The sequence below is a fragment of the Acomys russatus genome, chromosome 14 (assembly GCF_903995435.1).
Source record: "Acomys russatus chromosome 14, mAcoRus1.1, whole genome shotgun sequence".
NCBI lineage: Eukaryota > Metazoa > Chordata > Mammalia > Rodentia > Muridae > Acomys > Acomys russatus.
In genome coordinates, this window is record NC_067150.1 from 49,881,177 (window position 1) to 49,902,602 (window position 21,426).

Consider the following 21,426-nt stretch of genomic DNA (forward strand, 5'->3'; position numbering starts at 1 on the left):
TGGATTTTTCCTGAGGAGGTCCAGACATCTGGACCAGTTACCGCAACATCATTTCTTGTGTAGGCATGGCTTGGCTGTTGTGGAGTGAGTTACAGTTTACACTATGAACATAGAGTTAGTCTCTATTCAGCATTGACTGTGTGTCTATCTGGTAAGGGAGTAGATTGGTTGCCTTCTCAGTAGAGCACAGAGCTAAAGCTAATCTAAATGTTTTGCTATGATTCTGGAATTGGTGGTTTTGTTTGTTCTTCAGAAGGGACCAAAGATAGTATAAGTATATTCCTAGAATTCAGAAAATACTGAACAAAGAGCAGCCATAAGCATTTGTAGTCTGACAATGTTTCCTTTTAAAAAGTCAAAGAACTTTAAAAAAAAAATTTATATTTTTATTGGTGTGTGTTAGTTTGCACATTTGTGTGAAGAGGGAGTCAGATCACTTGGAGGGGGCTACATGTAGTTGTGAGCTGCCCGTTGTGGGTGCTGGGAACTGCATTTCAGTCCTCTGCAAGAGCAGCAAGTTTGAGTAACTGCTGAACCATCTCTGCAGCCCAGAATGATTCTTAAGCTTTATTTTTGTGGGTGTTGGGGTCACCCACCAATGCATATTTGTGGAGGTCAAAGGGGGTGTTAGGTATTGTTCTCAATCAGCGTCCACATATTAGGCAGTGCTTTTCCTTGAGCCTGGGGCTCATGTTTTCTTGGCTAGGCTGGAAGCCAATAGTCCTCCCTTCTTTACCCCTTCTCAGAGCTGGGGTTACAGTTGTGTGTGTGTTCAGAATGCCTAGCTTTTTACATATGCACTGGCATCAGAATTTTAGTTCTCATAATTGCACAGCAAGTGTCTGTAACTGCTGAGCCATCTTCTAGCTCCTGTGGAGCTGTCCTTGGATGGTGTTTAAATAGCACCTTGAAGTTTTTTATTCTCTGACTCGGTTTTCTTTTCTGACAGGGAATTTTCATACATCTGATTCAGCTTTTATGCCCAGGTTATACTTTATAGACACCCATTTTCATTACCAGCCCTCAGAATCTGCAGGACCCCACAGGTCATGTCATCCAGCTTCTTTGGAAGAGTAACATACTAACCAACATAAATTAGTGGCAGAACCAAGGATAATAGTAGTTTTCTTTCTCAGCCTATATATTTTTCACTTTATGACATCTTGACAGCAAAAATAGTTGACTATTAATGACTCTGGTGTCAATAGTGATTTTAGAAATACATTAGTAAAGAGGATCAGGATGAAGAGCTGGGAGGTAAAGATGCTGACCTAAGTGTATTTAGGGAAAGCCATTGTGTTTTCTAAGGTGCTAGGAAGGAATATGTTTCTCTACTAGTCATTAGAAAGGAAGTCCCTGGCTTTCCCCAAAACTGATTGAAATTATTTGGCATTTTCATCTCTTGAGAGATGAAAGTTGGAATTTCACTGTGAAGGCTAAGGTTCCCATTTCAACTGTGTAGCCAAACTCAAATTGCACACATGCTGTGATTGGGATAATGTGAAGGATAGTCTTTTTCTCTCTTCTGCTATTCTTGTATATTGTTTGTTGGTGCTGGCATAGGGTTCAGAGGCAATGTTCCACACACACTTCCTACCCATGTCCCTTTAAAACAGTGCACAGTTCGTTCCTGCTTATGTGCTGTTATGCTTCTGCTTTACAGACATGCACTGCTTAGAGTACTCAGACCTGCCACAGCTACCCTTTCTCCTCGACCCTGTGCTAAGGCTTGCTCCTTGAAGCTCTTTTTGGCTTTCTTATATGGTTCCTCAATACCTCACAATTCTCCATCTTGTACTGGTTTTTGCCCCCCCTCCAAAAAAAAAAAAAACCCCACATTCCGAAGTCAGTCATCCCTATGGCTGTCTGTCCCATTTTCTCATACCATTATACACATACTGAGGTTAGAGGACAACTTTTGGGAGCCTCTTCTCTCTTGCCATCTAGGTTCCAAGGACAGAACTCAGGTTGCCAGCCTTGCATAACAAGTCCGTTTGTCTATGGAGCTCTCTCTTCTCCTTAAGCCAGATTCCTTGTATATATATATATATATATATATATTTTTTTTTTTTTTTCCCTTGTATATTTTGTGTCACGGTTTTATCTTAACTTCTCTTTAGTAGGATATAGGATGTATAGGTGTATATTAATTAGTAGATTTGGTTGGTTGAATAGTCTTTTTTTTAATCCAATAGTTCTGGAAGGGAAGTTAGGGTTTTCTCCTTGCTCCCTCCTAAGAGCAGCTTTTTAGCATTGCTTCTGAGAGAAGTTTAAAGATGTGTCAGGACTGATCAAATGAAGAAGTAAATGTGCTGACTCTGAAGTGAAGCTCCAGACAGGCCTGAGATTCTCAGACATGCCCAACAATGGTTATCTTGCTTCTCAGCTTTTTACTATGTTTGTCCATCTGTTTGCCCAGCCCCTCACACACACTCGTCCTTGACGTAGCATTTGTTAATTTGTCTGTGGGAGTCTACAAGCAACAAGCCTCCACTCAGTCTGGAAGTTGGAGAAGTCCATAGGATCAGCAATAATGGAAACTTGTACCCTATTCTACAAGAAGTGTATTGAACATTGAAGGGAAGTTATTAGTTAAGTGCTCAGAATCCTTTGAACAAAGATGGTATCTTATTCCAGCCAGTATCCTGATAAGAATGGAGGACAGTTTTCACCCTCCCTTGGGTAGCTCATCTACTCTGACCTGCCTTTTTTTCTCCCCCCAGGACATTTCCAATAGCTCTGGTCGCTTCTTCATCATCAACAAAGAGAATTACACTGAATTGAATATTATAAATCTCCAGATCACAGAAGACCCCGGCGAGTATGAATGTAATGCCACCAACTCCATTGGCTCTACCTCCGTTTTCACCGTCCTCAGGGTACGGAGCCACCTTGCCCCACTTTGGCCTTTCTTGGGAATTCTGGCTGAAATCATCATCCTTGTGGTGATCATTGTTGTGTATGAGAAGAGGAAGAGGCCAGATGAGGTTCCTGATGGTAAGAGCATCCCAACAAAACAGTGAAGTTGGGGTTGGTTCCTTGGGTAGTTTCCAAGTGCTGAAAGAGGAATATAAGGACTGTGATTAAGTACCAAAAGAAAAGAAAGAAAACTTTCATACTGGTTACTAATCTGTGCTCCCCACTCCCTACAGTTTTTTGTATTAGCCACCTAGAGGTATAATTAGCTCTCTCCCTGTTTAGGTGTTCTCCAAACCCTAGGCCTTGTCCTTCAGGCCATGTGGTGAATGGGCAGCTGTCAAACTCTTTGTTCAGCTCTGTCCTCCTTCAATACAGATCATCAGGCAGATTGAGCTTGAGGAGAATCCAAGTCAAGCCTAGAAGCCACCCCAAGATCACAGGCCACCTGTCCTTTCAGGCAGATTTAAGGTATCTAATTGGTTGTCACATGATTACCTGGCATAGTCCCTGTAGGTAACTGCCCCAGCCCAGTTTAGACTGTGCTCAGAAAGCCATTGGAAGAAGCCAGACTTCAGTTCCTTTGGTTGGTCTCTTTGATAGGTTTCAAGGGTCTCTTACCTTCTGGTTTTTCTGTCTGTGTCTCACAGACAAGAATGGTAGGGAGGATGTAGCTTACTTTCTAGGTTTAAAAGAGCTAAGTACTAGCACCTCAGCCTACACTCTAGGGCATGTCCCACAGCTGGCCTAGAGTTACAGAAGACATAATGGGAGTAGAACTACCTTCAAACCATTATTACAAAGTATAGTAAGACCGGAACTCTTACTTGCAGGATATGCTAAAATCAGGAAAGCTTTGTGGTTATAGATTTTAATTTCTAGCCCTGTGAATAGAACAGAGAACCTACTTATAGAAGCTTGTATCACTAATATTTCAGATTCCTAAAAAGCCCCTCATCTTTATCCCTATGGCTATACTACTGTATCAGGAAATAGAAACTGATTGGTCAACCAGCCATGAGATCCTTGCCTTGCACTGACGAGCCCTAAACTCAGTGCAGACTGCCTGAGGCAATGCTAGGGCTGGCTGCCACCTGCATTTGTGGTACAGTGTTTTCCCCAAGAGTTGATGGCTCCATATGGCTGAGGAATAGGCCTGCAGTGTGTTGCACTGTCTCCACAACATACCACATCTGTCAGTGGACAGCACTGAGGTCTTGTACTCCCTTGGAAAGAGAAAGCCTCAAAGGCGTAGCCTGGCGTTAGACTCTGAAAGGGCATGTTTGAGAGCAACAGCCACTTTTATTTTCTTTTCCTTTTGTCTCAGCAACTCTTAAATCTCTTGCCTGCACTAAATAGAGTCTTAGAGTACTGAGATTGGTGACATTGATCTCTGTGGGATGACCTGGTGGGCTCCCTTCCAGATGGACTTTTCCTCAGTGAACTGGATGGAAAGACCGGGAGGCTTGAGCTGGGTATTTGGGAACAGCTACATTTCAGGGCCATTATCCCCTCAGAATGTTTTAAACCTTGCCAATTAGGAGCCTATGGGCTTAGATTTAGGTCAGAATTAGAGCATAAAATGTGGAGTTTTTTCCTGGAGAGGGAAAAAAGATTCAAAAAGCCCAGAGAGAATCTGAGACAGATACCACACTAGCTGTGCCAAATGCCACCTTCAATTTTTATAAAGCCCAGGAGGCAAAAAGTCAGCTAAGAAGAGGCAAAGATGGGCTTCAGAGCCTGGTTTGTAAATTTAAAACAGGGGTGGTTGCCATTTTCACAGCAATTATACATTGCCTTAGTCTGTCCCCATCAGAGGTCCCAGCCTTACAGAGCCACTTGTGTTAATGTATCTGTCCTAGCATGTTTCAAGTTAGACTTTAGAATGGTTAGAGGTATTTCTTCTTGTCTGATAAGCAGGCACCTGCTCATGGAGGCAGCTGTCCTCTAAAAAGTTCCTCAGTGGTTAAACAGAAATAGGGGGTGGAGGCCCAGAGCCAGTTTTCTGAACAGATTCCTGGATGTATTGAAAATAATAAGCTAAATTACTATGTACAGTGAATGAATTCTACGTAAAACAGATGACTACAGGGTAAGTGCAAAGTAAAACCTCCTTGCACTGACTGGTCTCTTGGGAGAATGTTATCATGCAAGCAGCTTTTACTTCTTTGTTGTTGGATTGGGTGAAAACCTGGGATTCTGGAATGATTGCAGTTCACCGTCTCTCCGTTCCTGACAGTGTTGTCCAGGGTCCATTTCCCATCTCCACAACCCTGCCCCACTTCAGCATTCTCAGGTTTCTCCCTGCTTCCATCTCCCTCTTGAGTTTTTGGCTTCTCTTCCGGAAGAGGGGTGTGTGTGTTGATCTTTGTTGATTTTTTTTTTTTCCTTACGTTTTATCTATAATCAAGTCTGTTGGCCTATTTATGCCACCATGAAAATGGGAAGGTTTTGTAGGTCTGGTGTGCATTTTCTTTACCAAATAGGCAGTTTATTACCAATATCTATGGTTATTTGAGGCTCAATGAACTCTCTAAATAGGGACTCATGCATTTATATTTTCAGTAGTCTTAAGTAGAAAAGAATTCAGTGAACAACACAACAATATAAAAGAAGACAAATAAAGAGTTTAATTAGAAAAGCATGCATTTCTTTAGATTTCTCACACTGAAAGTGTATATGTTGAAGTGAAATGCTTTCTTTGAAAGCATTGGTCCTTTTATCTCCTGAGTACTCAGGCCATTTCACAGAGGAAATCCAAGTCTTTTAGTCTTCTGTTAGATCTTTTTGAGGATCAGTACCACATAAGTTATCTCATAAGTAGATCATTTACACACCCACTTTTATTTTTAGTGTTCTTAGTAACAAATTAGTAATAGAGTCACATAAGAGCTGTGCCTTTTCATTGAGAGCAGTCCCCACAACAGTGTTAAGTATTGTCTCCTTTTGTTACAGCTGGACTCATACTTGGAGCCACATTTGTATTAGTCCCTGTGACTAAGCTCAGCGCAGTTAGTGTGTCCCAGGATTCCTTCTGTCCCCTGGGAGGCTGCGGTAAATGTGCTCAGTCCTGGGGCCTTCAGTTCTACCAGATAGTCGCAGGCACTGAATTAAAACAGCTCATTTAAGAATGAAAATGCTCACCATTGAGTGGAGAGTGAGATCTGACTCTCACACGAACTCTGGTGCCCCTTTTCTGACCACATCCCCTGGATGGGGAGACCTGGCGGCACTCAGAGGAAGGATAGCAAGTTACCAAGAAGAGACTCAATATTCTAAGAGCATAGATAGGGGGAGGAGGTCTCCCTCAATCACAGACATAGGGGAGGGGAGAAGGGGGGAAGTGGGAGGGAGGGAAGAATGGGAGGAAACAGGGGAAGGGCTAACAAACGAGATGTAATATGAATAAATTAATAAAATTAATAAAAAATAATAAATCTTAAAAAAAATGAAAATGCTAACATCTGAGAATCTTGTTTTCACACTGGGATAATTTTGTAAGTTGATCAAAGGATTTTTCCTTAAGTTGCTGGCAGAGAAGGTACTTGCAAGTTCGGAGAGCAGAGGAGGGAGAGTACTGTTTAGTAACTGTGATCTGAGTTCTTTTAGACGCACTGAACTGAAGACTTGTTCTGATAGACCAAAATCTATTAGTTGATAATGCAGTTGGTGGCATATGGATTGTCACAGCAAGCCAGAGGTGTTAAAGTGACACCTAGACCACATTCAGTGTGCTTAACTAGGGTCAGTCACAGCACCTTACGGGGAAATACAGTTAGGTGAAACAAGGAGAAATGATGGTAAGAACCATAACAATTTTTCTTGGGTTTAGCATTAACCCTGCTGAGATCAAGCAAAATGTAAGTGGGTTTAATAACTACAATAAATTCTAGCACTTGGGAGGTTAAGGCAGGAGGATTGTGAGTTCGATGCCATCCTAGGCTAGATAGCAGTTCCTTTTTGGAGAGAGGAGGAGAGGAGAGGAGAGGAGGTAGCTTACTTGGTAGGGGGCTTGCCTGGCATGCATAGTCCAAATTTGATCCTCAGCAACCGTGGCATCCATGGCAGTGTATGCCACCTAGGAAGTAAAGGCAGGACTACAAGTTCAAGGCCACCATCAGTGATGTAGAGAGTTAAGCCAGTCTGGGATATAGGATCCTATAACTCCACCCACCCCCACAAAAAAGGGGTGGGGGTGGGGTGGGGCACACAAAGATCTCAGTGAGGTGATTGCAGTGGCATAGGGGCTTTGACCAGAACCAGCTCTTGGCTGTTTTGAATCTAATGCCATCACTTTATGTTGTATAGTGGGCACAGTATGTTACTTATTAGGCATCTCAGAGTGACCTCCATAGATGATGAGATGTGTGTCAGGGTGGGGAGGCCTCAAGGCAGCCATACTTGCAGTGAGGACAGAGCATACAGGCAAATCAGTGTATGCACCACTCCACCAGGAACTTCACACTCACTAGATGGATTCCAGAAGCCTCTTGTTTCATTCTCCCCTTAATCCTCTTCCTCTCATCTAGCCAGTGGCTGTGAGTAATCCCCAGGTGGAGAGAACAGTCTCTGTTTAAGGCTGCTTTAGCCTGAGGGTTTGGGGGTATGTTGATATTTGTCGGTTACTGTGACTTCTTTTTTTTCCCCCCTTCAATTGCATCAAACCCTTAAAACATGGTGGTAAGTGAGCGATATGCATGCTTTTGGAGTTTGTTTAATCTCCGCTTCAGTCTATACAATGCACAGTTCATAATGTTAACACTTTTCTTCAAGTTTACTTCATTCACTTTCACAACTAATTTGGATTTTTAGTTTGCTGTTTAGTCCTCATTTACTTTATTTTGTGCCTTTCTCTGTAGCTCTGTTCTTCTCTCTTGACCTTCCTGTGGAGGTCAAGTTGTTCTTTTGTCTGGCCTGTATGGGAGAGTGATGCTGCAGACAGTGGCTCAGTGCAGGAGAGGATGGGGGTGGGTGTCCTCCTCCTCTTTGTGGTGTCCAGGTGGATTCGGGAATTAAGGTTCCTGGGATTTAGAGCCAGTATGAGTTGAGTCACAGCTGCTCCCACTTTCAGGCATGGCCGCTACACCAGAAACACTGTTGCTTATATACTCTGTAAATCCTTGCATGTAGCCAGCTTTCTAGGTTGAAAAGAGACATTTCTAATAAGACACCAGGGTACACCCCCATGCCAAAAGAAAGGTCTACGGTATGCTTGGATTAGTCTAGTGCCCTGCTAGGAAAAGACTCACCTTGCTGTTGTGATTCTTCTCTTTCCTGTTTTTTAAAGTTGGGGTTCTTGCTTTAGAGTTTTATATTTTAGGGTGCACACCAAAATTAATCGGTTTGTTCCTGTGTCTTCTAATTCCCAAGGTGCTTAGCTTCTAGCATGTTACCTGATTTGCTTGCCCCAGGTGCTGAACTGTAGGCTGTGGTGAGGGGAGGATTCAGGCTGGGCTTGTGTGTCTTAGTGCCCTGATATGTCCTCTTATCTTTCCACTGCATACACAGCAAACAGTTGTCTTGGGTGTCCTGAGTCCTAGTTTGTTCTCTGTACATGTTTTAATAGTACTGTTGTTAGTAGTGGACTCTGTGGACACTGGTATGTTGCTAGCCTATTGTTTTGCTGATGAGTCATTGGTTTGTGGTTAGTTTTTTTTTTGTTGTTGTTTGTTTGTTTTTTGTTTTTAAATCCTGTTTTGCTCCAGTCACTGTGTGCTGGCGGTGGCTTTGCCTCTCCGTTGCCTGAAAGGAACAGGTGGAGCAATGTCTCCCTGACAGACATTACTCCTGACATGTGCTCCTGCAGATGCCTACACCAAGATTGTAATCTCCATAACTGCTTCATGTGCACCAAGCCCCCTTGTGGAATCCTGCTGAGTTTTTCTAGATGCCTTTAGTGAAATCAAACTGTTTAAGAAAAAAAAATTTCTAGTTCACCCAACTTTTGTACTGTTAAAAACAAAGGGTGCTTACTTGTTTCCCTTCCCTTCCCTTGTGGATTTTTTAAAATAACATTTTTCTCGATGTATGCATATCTAATAAGAGACCAAGTTGTCAGAATTATGAAATACTAATAAAGCTAAGCATAAATAACAAGAACTTTTTAATTAAAGCAACCAACTATATTATGGCCCTTGTTGTTCTGGCCAGGGCACAATAATGAGGCCATCTTCTGTGTGGAGTCTTTAGAGGGGTGTCACTGCTCAGCTCTCCTAAGACATCATACAACATCCTCTGCCTTCTCATGTGTCTTGCTGGCCCAGTTGAGCATGGGTAGCCAAGGATTAGGTTGAACTATTATTATGGCTTCCTCTTCCTTAGTCTCATTCTTCAGATTAATGAGCTCATAAAGATTATAAAACAGCAGGAAAAAGAGTGCCCTCTGGGGAAGTGAGGATGTGTGGTAAATGTATAGAATGTACACATCCATTTCCATTCATGACTACATACATTCTCCACAGGAAAACAAGCAGCAGGATTTTACAACTGAAATGTTGGTTTGTCTTCTCATCTACTTAAGAGTGAACCACTGGAACTTGGGGACAAGATGAGTACAATGATATTACAGCCTATCTGTCCGCTACAGTTGCAGTTTTTCATGATGAGCATTCAAAGTGTTAACTAAAACCATTGAAACGGCGTTATCTGTCATTAAACTGAATCTAGAAATAACTTCATGAGTGTTTTGCACCTCCAGATGGAATGGCCTTTAATAAACGCTATCAATAGCCATGTTGCTACTTGGAGTTTACTTTCCTGCTCATTTTTAGTCAGAATCTAATGGCTTTCTCCTTTCTTCTCTTACATCTCATGGATTATTAAAACCACCACCTCGTTTAGATGATGAGCCAGCTGGGCCAATGTGAGTACTTCATTGGACATAATTTTACAGTTTGATTGAATTGTGTTGTGTTTGCAGTTACAATTCCCTCTCAATGAAAATTGCAATGTACACTTTTTAAGCATGAAGTAATTCTGACTGGTAACCTCTTGGTTCTTAGGCCAAGTCTTGTTTTTAGCCATACAAGTGAATAGTATGCAAAAGAATTTGAAAAAAAGTTTATGCATTTGGCATGCTTAAGCTGATAATATAGGAGAAGCAGGCAGTATAACCAAGTTAACTTCAAACTGAACTATTAATTAAATAAACTGTCCAGTTCCATTAACAATGGCCAACATCCAAGAGAGATAAAGCTGTAAACATGGAATGTGTCCAAGGCTGCCAGGTTTCCTAGAGGTTGAAATAGTATGCAGCAAGTGGGGTAATTGGTAATTGGCAGGTTAATGGCCAGAGGGCTCAGCATGGCTAGTTGCTGGTCATCTTTCATCAGTCAAGAAATTAGTGTTCAGTTAGGCGTGGTGGTTGCAGGCCTTTAATCCCAGCACTTGGGGAAGCTGAGGCAGGTGGATCTCTGTGAGCTTGAGGCTAGCCTGGTTTACAAAAGTGAGTCCAGGACAGCCAAAGCTACACAGAGAAACCTTGTCTCAAAGAACTTTAAGCCTAAAAAAGAAGTTGTTATTCAAAGGAGTAAGTCTCTTACTTTTGTAAGTAGTTATAGTTTAGGAATCTAAGGGAAAGTTACCTGTCTATTGTGTGCCTGGGGATATGAAGGATCTAGTAATTGAAAGTAGGGGGTACTTATGTAAAGAATATATACTACTGTTAGTAGTTTGCTGCTACCCAGGGATGGATGGAAGTGATGAGTCTCTGTTTCCATGTGTTGCACTTTTTAATGATCTGACTAGATGAGCTCACAGTGCAATTTTTCCTCCAAAGGAAAACCAACTCCACCAACAATCACAAAGATAAAAACTTGCGCCAGAGAAACACAAATTAAGTACGGCTTATAATGTAAGTATGGCCTTCAAGTGAACTGTGCACCCTTCAGTAGTTGGTGTTATAAGATTTATAGTTAATTTCAGAATAGCTGAAACTCATGCAGCAAATACTTTCTGTTCGCAGCAGTAGATGGAAAGCAATGTCTTTCAGTTTGAATTGTGTTGGCCCACATATTTATATTAACTTCACTTCACATTCAATACTTTGCATTGCAGTCTACTTACGTATTTTTAAAAAGTAGTGAGAAGGAGTAAGTTGTTACCTTACTAGGCAGATTATCCCCAAAGGCCGTCAGTACCTTGTATGGTCTCTGCTGAAGGCAGGACATTGACAGTGGCCGTAAGGCAGCAGGGCGAGCACGCTTAGGCACATGGAGACTAGAATTTCATACCACATCCCTGGAGCATGCTGTTTGAACCAAAGCTTTATTTGATGTGGCACTGACACAGTTTTAAGTGACAGTACATACTCTTTTCATTTCCATTTTTTCTCTCTCTCTCTTTATAGCTCTTTAGGTTCCTGAAAAATGGTGGCAACATGACCTGCTAAGTTTTCTGCTTGGACCTCTTTGGTCTCTCCCTTTCAAGTGAGCAACACCACAATGACCGTCTAAAGCATGCCTTATTTAGCCTCTCCTATAAGGGTGACCTAGCCAGGTATATTTTAAACAATGCTTCAGTGTAGAAGGTGTAAACTATTTTGGGCTTGATGTGCTGTGAATGTTGCTTTCCCTACCTTTGTTAAAATATTTAAATAGAAGTGAAAAGGTCCTCTGAGGATCAGATCATGCATGCGCCATTTTTTACTTATGCAGCTGTTAAATTGGCAAAGCTCTAAATGCACTGCTGCCCTCTAGTGATCATTTTGTAAAGTACAGCAAAACCTACAGATATATACAGTATATAAATATATATATATATTTATATTTTTGGGGGTGGGAGAATTCCAAAATAAATGCTTGTTTCATTTTTAAGCTGCTGACATTCATTCCTTATTGTCTGTCGTCAGATGAGGAAGCTGCAGTTCTGGTACATATAGATGAAAGTATAAACTTAAGTCTGTCATTCTAAGGGCTTACCCTACAACTTTAAGAACCTGGAACAGTACACTGAACAGCTATAATGAATTGCAGTATATATGTATGATTGCTTTTTAAGTGACTATTTTTCCTTTTGTCAAATCATGTAAATTCTGAAAACCTTTTGCACTGATGTGTCGAACCTTATTCTTGTACATTCGATCAAGGCAACTTTTATAATTTCCCTTTTGTTTTCAATGACCCTGAAATGTTAATAGCATGGTGATATTCTATGCAACTCTAGTTATACTTTTTGGTTTGACACTGAATTTTTCACATTGATTTAATGACTGATGATAGATTTTTATAACCTGACTGGGTTCTTAATGCGGTACTAACTGTAGATGCATGTACTTGTGTTCTGTGTAATTACTGAAGTGCAATGGTGTACAATAAAGTGGACTCACCTGTTTTTAACAATAAACCATTGATGAAAGATGCTTGAATCATACTCTTTATTCAAATACCTTCAGTTCTTTAATTGCATATGTGTGCAGGGCTTTAGTTTCGCAACCCTGTGATCTTCTTAAGCTCCTTCTCCACCTCTTCCACAAATGCTGGGAAGTTTTGATCCATGAGGCATAAGCGTAGAAAGGGGCCCAATTCTTCTGCTCCCCATGAAGACTGTTGATAGGTTAGGTTCAGCTTCTCCGATGCCAGGATAGACTACAGGGGTGCCAAAGACAGGGGCTGACTGCAGGTGGGAACATGATCCCAGATAATACACCATACAAAACATTGTCTAAACTATAGAGAAACATGAATTGTTACTGGCTTTACAGAAATCCTTTCATACTTTTAGGCTTCACACTTATAATTCTTTGCCTACATTTCTTTTCTTCCTCCATCCCAGTCTGGAGTGCTGTATTTCCCCCTGCCTCCTCCTCCCTCCTTCTGTCTCTGCCTTGACCTCCATTAAAAACAACAACAAAAACAGGGTCTCACTGTATCACCCAGGCTGATGTTAAATCCACGGTCCCTCTGCATCCCAAATGCCTGGATTGTAGGCAGAGACTACTTAGCGGGACCAGCTCTACATTTTCTGGATATACACAGAAGTGAGATGGTGTACCTAAGTTTGAGGTCCGGGTAACAGTACTATACTAATAACATTCTTCAGGTGAAAGCTGGATTCTCAATGGAAGAAATAGGTTGTCTACTTGGGGATGTAACTTAGTGACTCAACACTTGTATAACATGGATAAATGCAGAGTTTGATCCTTAGCATCACTAAAACACAGAGTGAGGTAGCAGGAGGTGCTCTTGGTGAACTGACCACCCAAGGGACAAAGGACATGCTTTTTTTGTTTTTGGTTGGTGGCCATCTGAGTAATTTAACGGTGACATGAAACCCACAATTAAAACACAAGATGTCTGATGTCCTAAAAATCTTGTGCTGATGATTATAGTCAAATTCTTAAGGCTGGATAGCTCTGAATCTCTTTTCAAACCTTCACTTTGTTTTTTTTCAAAAATGTCATAGTCTATACAATAAATCATAGTGCAAACAGTCCCTTTTTTAATGAATCAGTCCCTTGATTTCTTGACTTGACAATGAAATAAAGTAGTGTGTATTTGGTAGAAATTGCACTTGAGCATTTCGCCTTTCCTTGGGCAGCAACACGAGAACTCTACTCTCTGGTGATGCTGGCAGCGTGATGAGCTCTGGCTTCCCATCATAGGTATGAAGGCCAACAGCCTGCATTCCACCTGTGTGCTGCTAAGCTACAGTGTCCTAGGTTAGGTGGTTTTAAACATTTTAAACATTTCATCTTAGAATGATTTGTACAAATTTAGCTACACTGTAAGCTGAGAAGCATCTGTACCTTTGGCTGTTTTCACTTGATATGAGTTATTATTAAGATCTAATTCTTTTCCTTTTTGAAATTAAATACTCAGTTGTTCAGATGTACCATAGTTAATGTATTCTCCTTCAGTTGCCCTGGCTTGTTTTCTGTTGCTATAAATGTTCAGGTTTGTTTACTTTGAGATGGGATCTCACTATAGCCTAGACAGTTTTCTCTGACTCACAACCCTCCTGTGTTCATCTCCTAAGTACTGGGATTACCGGCATGTGTTACTGTGTCTCCTTAAATTAGTTTCATTTTATTAAAGTAGGCAAATACATAGGAGTGACATGGCTGGGTTATATAGTAAGTATATCTAATGTACGACAAACTGCTAGGGCCTTATCATTTGCACTTGGGAAGTCCAGCACTCCTGGTACTGCAGTTTTCTTTTTATTGTGATTGTATGAAAAATGTACATTTCCACAATGTACATAGAAAGGTAAAAGCCCAACTTTAGCAGTCAGTTTTTCCTGCCACTTTGTTGAGATGGGATCTTACTGTTTCTGGTCATCAAGCTTTGGGTGACATTCTTTTATCTCTGCTTCCCATCTTGCCATACGAGTGCTGGGATTTTAGGGTTCCCAGGACTGAACTTGGGTTATCAGAATGCCTGGCAAAGTACTTTTACCCACTGAACAATCTTACTGGGCCTGTGAGTTTAATTTTAGCCATTCTAATAAACATGCAGGTCTGTCTCATTGTAGTTTTGATTTGCATTTCCCTAATCAGAAATAATACTGAACATCATTTCATGTGCTTAGGGTAACCTGCAGCATTTCAAAACCAATTCAGGAGCTGGGGAGATTAGCTCAGTTGGCAAAGTGCCTGATCGGTGAGCAAAGGACCCAAGTTTGAGTTTGATTGCCAGAACCCATGTGAAAAAAAAGTAGTGTGGTAGACTTAAGATTCCTGGCACAGGGTGGGATGATCTCAAACCCTTTAGGTTACTGAGTGTGTGAGCAGAACCTAGGGGTTTATGTATGCCTACACCACCAACCCTGGATAAATTACCAGCATTTAAATGTTAAGGGTTCAAACTGAACTTTGCCTGTCCTTGACAGTCTAGAAGATGTGTCCTTTGACCGACATGGAGTAGTGAGATTGCGCACTATTGGGATCCACTTAGTTTTGGCTCTTCGGCTCATGTGTGTGGCAAACTCTTCACACTAATGCTGTCAGGTAGATAACTCACGTCAGCAAGTTAACTCTCTTCCTATGGATGTACTGCATGGCTTAATGCAGGAGTATTTATCTAAGAACAACATGTATGGATAACAGAAATTTATCTTTCTGAATTTAAATTGAGTTTTCAGATTCTGCCTAAAAGAAATAAAGAGAAAACAAAAATAATATGCAGTCATGTTCTCCATTAAGAGCCACTGTTAAATGCAGCAGTGTATATTCTTCCGAATTTAGTAATTATAAAAATGGGGTGGTGCTATTTTATAGCTTAGAAAAAAAGTCAATGTACCGTGAATATTTCTCCATGCCTTGACTAACATTAGTTTAATCTGCTTGTTGCTAGGGGAGATTGGGGGAAGCTGCCATGACACATATGGAGGTCAGAGTGATAACTTGCTGGAATCATCAGTTCCTTTCTTCTACCTCATGGGTCCCAGGAATCAAACTAAGGTCACTAGGCTTGGCAATAAGCATCTTTAGCCACTGAACCACCTTGCTGGCCCTAACAACAGTTCTAATCTATGCGTAGTAATACTGTACTGTAGCCACTCAGGATAGTGAGCATTTATATTGATTCTGTTCTTAATTGTAAACAGTATTGTGATAAAAATTCTTCTATGTATACCTGTATAGCTGAAATACAGTTTTAAGAAAATAGAATACTAAACTTGGTTTATATTGGTTATCTTCTAAGAAGTTTATCCAAACTTTGTATTCATAGGATGATCTGCCCAAAAGGTCATTTCTGGTCTGTAAATCAGTTGCTGGGACACCACTGACAGCAGTGTTCTTTTTGCCAAAAAACAGCACTTCCCCTACTCAATCACTCGTGTGTGTGTGTGTGTGTGTGTGTGTGTGTGTGTGTGTGTGTGTGTCTGTCTGCCTCCTGCTGGACAAGATTTTTTACTTAGAGTTGCTGTGCTTTGTCTTTCTTTTCTGTAGGTGCAGTTTGGGGATTGAACCCATGATAAGCATTTGCTTTTCTGCCTTCTCTTCAGTTCCTTATCTGTAACTGTCCCATTTTTAGTAGTAAGCCAGATAACCCCTTATTATCTTTATGTACCACTATTTACACAGTTTAATAGATGCTATTTAAATAAAAAGAAGACGCCTCATACTTGCACACTGAAGAATATGCAGGTTCTGTGGAAAGCACGAGCCTTTGCCTGGTACAGCCAGGACACAGTGAACCAAAGAATGCTCAGTGAACTACTGCTGAGGGAATAGCCGGCAGCCTTAAGTGTTAATGAGCTATTAGTGGGCAGGAGCTGCTTGCAAGGAGGTCTGAGTTGCAAGGCAACTGAGAAAAGTCAGCAAGCAAAAGATTCTGAAGGGCCTTGCAATATATTTTTTAAAGGGCTGGGTAGGCTCCCTGGGGTCAGGCAGACTTAACCAAGCTCACCACATAGCCAGTGGAATTTGTTTTTGAGCTGTGACTCCATGGATTTAAAGAATTGGTGAAGATGTGAGACTCTAGGCACAGGCAGCTCATATACCAACTTTTACTCTCTGTCCTTGGAGCTGAGCTGAGGTGTTCATGATAGGTGTTCTGGAATTGGTTCCAGGGCCATTGTTAGTGTCTAGATTTGGTTTTGGTATGTTTTAGAATAGTTTATAAATCTTGATTCCAAAATAAAATTGAATTCTTTCGTTCTTTTGGGGAGGTAGTAATGTAAGTTCTGCATAGCACATGTAGCTGGTCTCCTGTTCACCTCCTCATTCAGCCAGTCTACACATGCCACCCGTGTGATCTCAGAGCAGTAACCTGTCCCTGACCTGAGCTCATATTCTGTTTAACAAAACTTCAGGCTTATTTTCTAGAACTAGGATAAGAATCTAGGAGTACAAATTTTTGTGGATTGCCATTTTTAGGGACAAAACCTAGTACAGAAATACCTGAGCTAGGTGGATCACTGAAGTCCTTCCCTCCAAAGCTCCAGTGCCAGCTGCCATACACACCTGTTGTTGCAGAAGAACATGGCGTTAGAAGAGGAAGGGCTAGAGACTGAGCTCAGTGCTGCTAGCTTACTCTTGAGTCCTCAGCTCCACGGCTTCACCTTCAAGACAGCCAAGTACGTCAAGAAAAGTCGTTACTAATCACACTTAGGACAGTCCTTTGAGGGCTTGTTCTACCAGAGCACAGTCCCTACCTGGTGGTCTCAGCTGATAGGCAGTTAGGGCCATGTTAACTACCACGGCACACTTCTGTCTAGGAGATCCATGCATGACTCGGGCCTGTCATCCCAGGACAGGAGTTCCCTGCACTGCCCTGTGTGTGTATGTAACCCCTTAGACTTACTTGCATTTATCACAGAAATGCAAAACAGCAAACTCCTGATAACCGAGGCAACATACTAGCAACAGTAGATGTTTAAGAATCTCATTAGGAACAGTGTACAGTTCTGAGTTTTTGTTAAACAAAATTTCTTAGATAGTTCTAGCAACTGCTTGTATGTGTTTTATACCAGACACTGGATGATAAAAGCTTGGGCATTGGATTTCTAGAACTCTTTTAGCATGATGAGAACCAAGCAGAAGTGTGCTTAGCCAAGTGCCAACTTTACCAAGGAGCTCGTCTCCTTGTACATCCAGGGCATGGTGAATGCTCTGGAACTCGTGGCCACACTGCTACTGTACTGCTACTGCTAGGGGGAACTGAGGGTGTAATAAAGAAAAAAAAAATTCCTCTCTGAAGGCTCCTCTTGCCTGTCAGAAATGAGTCTGTCTGCTGGGAGCAGAGGTTGCTCAAACCTGCCTTCTGTCCAACTTTACAACCTAAAGTCAGTAGGTTGCAGAAAAGTAGACTTCAAAGTACTCCCTGCTCCTGCCTCTACCTCCCAAATAGAGATGGACATACAGTGAGAACTAGTGGATACTAAAATCATAGTAAGAAAAAGGTTAAGGCAGGGGTGGGGTATGAAACATGACTATATTTATAAGTTCAGTTTCAACAGTTTCTCATACAGAAGTCAAACTCTGGTGCGATCTCTGCTATCAGTGCTTTCCTGGGATACCTATCAGCTCAGCTCACACTGCACCAGTGAGAACGGTGTCAGGCAAAGTATAGCAACCCCCCCCCACACACACACACTGAACAGCAGCTGAGGTGGCCACACTTCTGGGTCTGGTAGGCTCTTGGACTAGGTGGTTCACCCTCGCAGAGAGGAGTGAAGGCTTTGTACACATAGTAAGACTAAATCATTGCTCAAGAAAAGGTCATAGAACTACCACCCTACTTCCTGTCTTTGTCCCTGCTTCTGACCAGCCCTCAGGGTTGGGTGGTTTGCCTCAAGAGAAGGCCTCAGGCTGAGAAACACCTGGTGAGGTTACATTTAACAAAAGTACAAGGCTGAGGAAAAATAAAACATAAGCCGAAAAATGTCTCAAGAACCTTAATTACTCCTATCTGGAAAGAAGGGAGCAACTACTTGACTAAAAAGACACGGTACTGGAAAATGAGACACCTGAATCCAGCACGCTGACTTGAACTTCGCCATGCCTCAACTTTTAAACTAAGAACATGTATCCAGATTTGTGTGCCAGAAGTCATGCGTCAACTTGGGGAGTGTCTGGTCTAAGACAGGATAGCTCCCGGCTGTGCTTGGGCTCCGTCTGCTCTACCATGTCAGTGAGTCCTGCTGGGCTCTGGAGGGTCTAGCTTCTGCTCACAGGAGGAAAGGCAGCAGCGGCTGTGATGGAGTATGGTTTCTGTCTTGTTTTCCAGGCTGTTCAGTGTTCTTCCCCAGTATTTCTCATTCATCACTTCGCAGAGGAGGCTCATGACTTGCATGAGATCACACTCTACTACAAAACGGGCCAGGACTCTTAGCTGTTCAGATACCAGAGCTGTGGCCTTTGCATAACATTAGGCTCTCACACCTATCCAGAATGCCAAATTACAGAGAATAGCCCCTGAAAATAGACTCTACTTTTAGGATGTTTCTACCTAGACAGCCTAGGACCAACCTTTAAAGTCAGCACACAGGGGCCTTCACCTGCCGTGGTAGCTCGCAGCCCCTGTCTGCATGTGTTCCCAAACGGTGCAGCTGTACATGGTATACTTGTTACTATGTGCATAGGCAGGCAGCATAGACTGAACCGTAGCAGTGAACACCGGGGCCACTGTTCTAGTTTGCACTTAGATAGTTTTCTCTCAGCCACTTAGAATCTTTAGGCACCATGCACTGGTCAACCTATAGATACTGTCCAGTAAGCTACATAACTTCTAGGTGTTAACACATTCTGTCACTTGTTCATAAAGGATAAATACCATTTACCTATGGAAGCTCAAAAAAGCCTTGGGTCAGGAAGGTCTGACACTTGTGTGGAAGACACAAGTTTTCCAAGACTAACTTCAACTTATATTTTAGGCCCAGCACAGTGGTACAAACCTATAATCCTAGCATCTGGAGGCTGGGGCAGGAGGACTGCGGGTTAAGAGGGCAGAGCCTATCTACCTTCTGTTACTGTCAGTAAGTAATGTCCATTGTTATCTGGGATGAAGAGCCTCGCTTCCCTTTAAAATGCTTGTTGAAAGCGTCACTGCTGCGGGCTACCCATGGCTCTGTGAGGGCAGAGGTAGTGTCTTGCTCAGGTGCTTTTCAGAAATAACCAGCACATGTCCAGTGTGGACCCCTTTACTCTGCATGCCTTGTGAAGGAAGGGTGTGGTAGCTGGCAGTTGGGTCCACTGCTTGTAGTGTCAGGAGCCTGACCCACAAGTCTATTCTGTTGTTGTTTTGTTTGTTTTTTGGTTTGGTTTGGTTTTTTGTTTTTCCAGACAGCGTTTCTCTGCGTAACCTTGGCTGTCCTGCCCTCCTTTTGTAGACCAGGCTGGCCTCAAACTCATAGCAATCCATCTACCTCTGCCTCCCAAGTGCTGGGATTAAAGGCGTGCACCACCATGCCCGGTGACCCACAAGTCTTTTGGTCCCACCAAAGCAGATAATAAAAGTGGTACATAATGTTTTACTGTAATGAAAATCGTCTTGACCTTGAGGGTCCCAGGGATACACTTTGAGAAGCCCTGTTCTGTGATGACATTAGAATGGAGATGGGGCTCCCTGTTTTATTTCTTGGCCTTTAAGCAGCTAGATTCAAAGTATAAACCTTGAATTTAAAAGATCACTCAATATTAGATACTTTTAAAAATCACATTAGTTTGGCCCTGTGTGCTCGCATGTGCGTGCATGGGAGTGAGGAAGCTGGAAGAGGATTTTGGGTCTCCTGGGCTGGGGTCACCAGTGGCTGTGAGCAGCCTGGTGGACCCGAGAGCCCCACCATGGTCCTCACAGTGTACTCCATCATTAGTTTCTTGTGTGGCCAGCACATCAGCACTCACCCGCTGCTGCAGTGGGTCCTTCCCTTGGCTTTTTCCTGCCTCCTGTGGGCCTGGGCCCTGCGGAAGCTCCTGCGTGATGCTGTCAGGAGGTACCTCAACAGTGACATACTGGGTCAGGGTCTGCACACAGCTGCAGCAGTGCTCCAGCGCCTCCTCCTTCGACTCCCCACTAAACTGTACACGAAACATGCGGCTCTTGTTCTGTGAGAAAAATCAGAAGTCACCAGTGAGCATTGTTCACTGTGGGGTCTGTCAGTGAACACTTTCTTGCTTGTTGGGGCAGGTACAGAGAAGCCAAGAACTTGTTTCTCTGCCTTTTTAGATGCCCCTCGTGCTGGAATTCATTTCCCACAGGCAACTAAACTAAACCCTAACACTAGATGCCAGCAGACTAGGTGGTCACTCCACTGAGTGGAAGGCAGGCATTTCATCTTGTTTTCAGTAACAGATTTTACAGCTGATATTTTTAATTCTTAATACATTTTTAGGTAGCATACAAAATGGTAAGTGTCACAGCATCTAATTCCTTACATAGAAAAATCTGAAAATGTTTCTGAATGAATAAAGGGAAGAGCAAACCGGGCTGGAGTGATGGCTCTGTAAGTAAAGTGCTTGCTGTGCCGATGTGAAGCCCTGCACTGCACCCCACACTCATGTAGAGCCAGGCACTGCACTTCTGCCTGTAACCCCTGCACTGGGGAGTAGAGGACCCCAGGGTCTCAGTGGCTACACAGCTAGCTGAAAAAGTAGGTTCTGAGTTCAGTGAGAGAACCTGTCTCAAAAAATAAGGTGGAGAGTGACTGAGGAAGACTGAGCTCTGATCTCCACAAACATCCTATATACATGAAGGAACGGAAAGGTAGCTGACAGTCATAGTCAATGAGATGTGACCTTAAACACCTGGGAAGGAGCGCACAGGCAGGTGTTCACGGCATGTGCACTTCGTAATAATCTCTAGTACCCTTTATCCTTAGGACACTTGACTGCTCAGTGAGTCACATAGGGGAGATGCCTTTAGCTTCCTGTATGAGTTACATCCTTGGGCAAATTGTTAAATGTGGGACAGGGCCAACTAAAAAAAAGAAAGAAAGAAAAGAAACAAAACAACAGCAACAACAAAACCCCTACATGTGGCAATCAATCAGTTACTTGATTCTAAGCTTAAAAACAGGCCTGGGCTGTAATAACAACATGAAACCATCAGTTTAGTAAGTTTATTT

At 42.4% G+C, this 21,426-nt stretch overlaps 2 protein-coding genes across 2 annotated transcripts in view; one reads left to right on the forward strand and one right to left on the reverse strand.

Annotated features, from left to right (window-relative positions):
• Positions 1–12,272, forward strand: part of Nptn (neuroplastin) — an 84,647-nt gene extending 72,375 nt beyond the window's left edge. The window contains exons 6-9 of the mRNA XM_051156565.1: positions 2,724–2,997; positions 9,757–9,778; positions 10,694–10,768; positions 11,264–12,272. Of these exons, the coding sequence (XP_051012522.1) occupies positions 2,724–2,997; positions 9,757–9,778; positions 10,694–10,754 (357 nt within the window). The 3' untranslated portion in view covers positions 10,755–10,768; positions 11,264–12,272. The remainder of the gene's footprint in view (positions 1–2,723; positions 2,998–9,756; positions 9,779–10,693; positions 10,769–11,263) is intronic.
• A 10-nt stretch (positions 12,273–12,282) lies between these two features.
• Rec114 (REC114 meiotic recombination protein) overlaps positions 12,283–21,426 on the reverse strand; it is an 88,044-nt gene continuing 78,900 nt past the window's right edge. The window contains 3 exon segments of the mRNA XM_051156567.1: positions 12,283–12,500; positions 16,763–16,864; positions 20,207–20,407. Coding sequence (XP_051012524.1) covers positions 12,336–12,500; positions 16,763–16,864; positions 20,207–20,407 — 468 coding nt within the window. The 3' untranslated portion in view covers positions 12,283–12,335.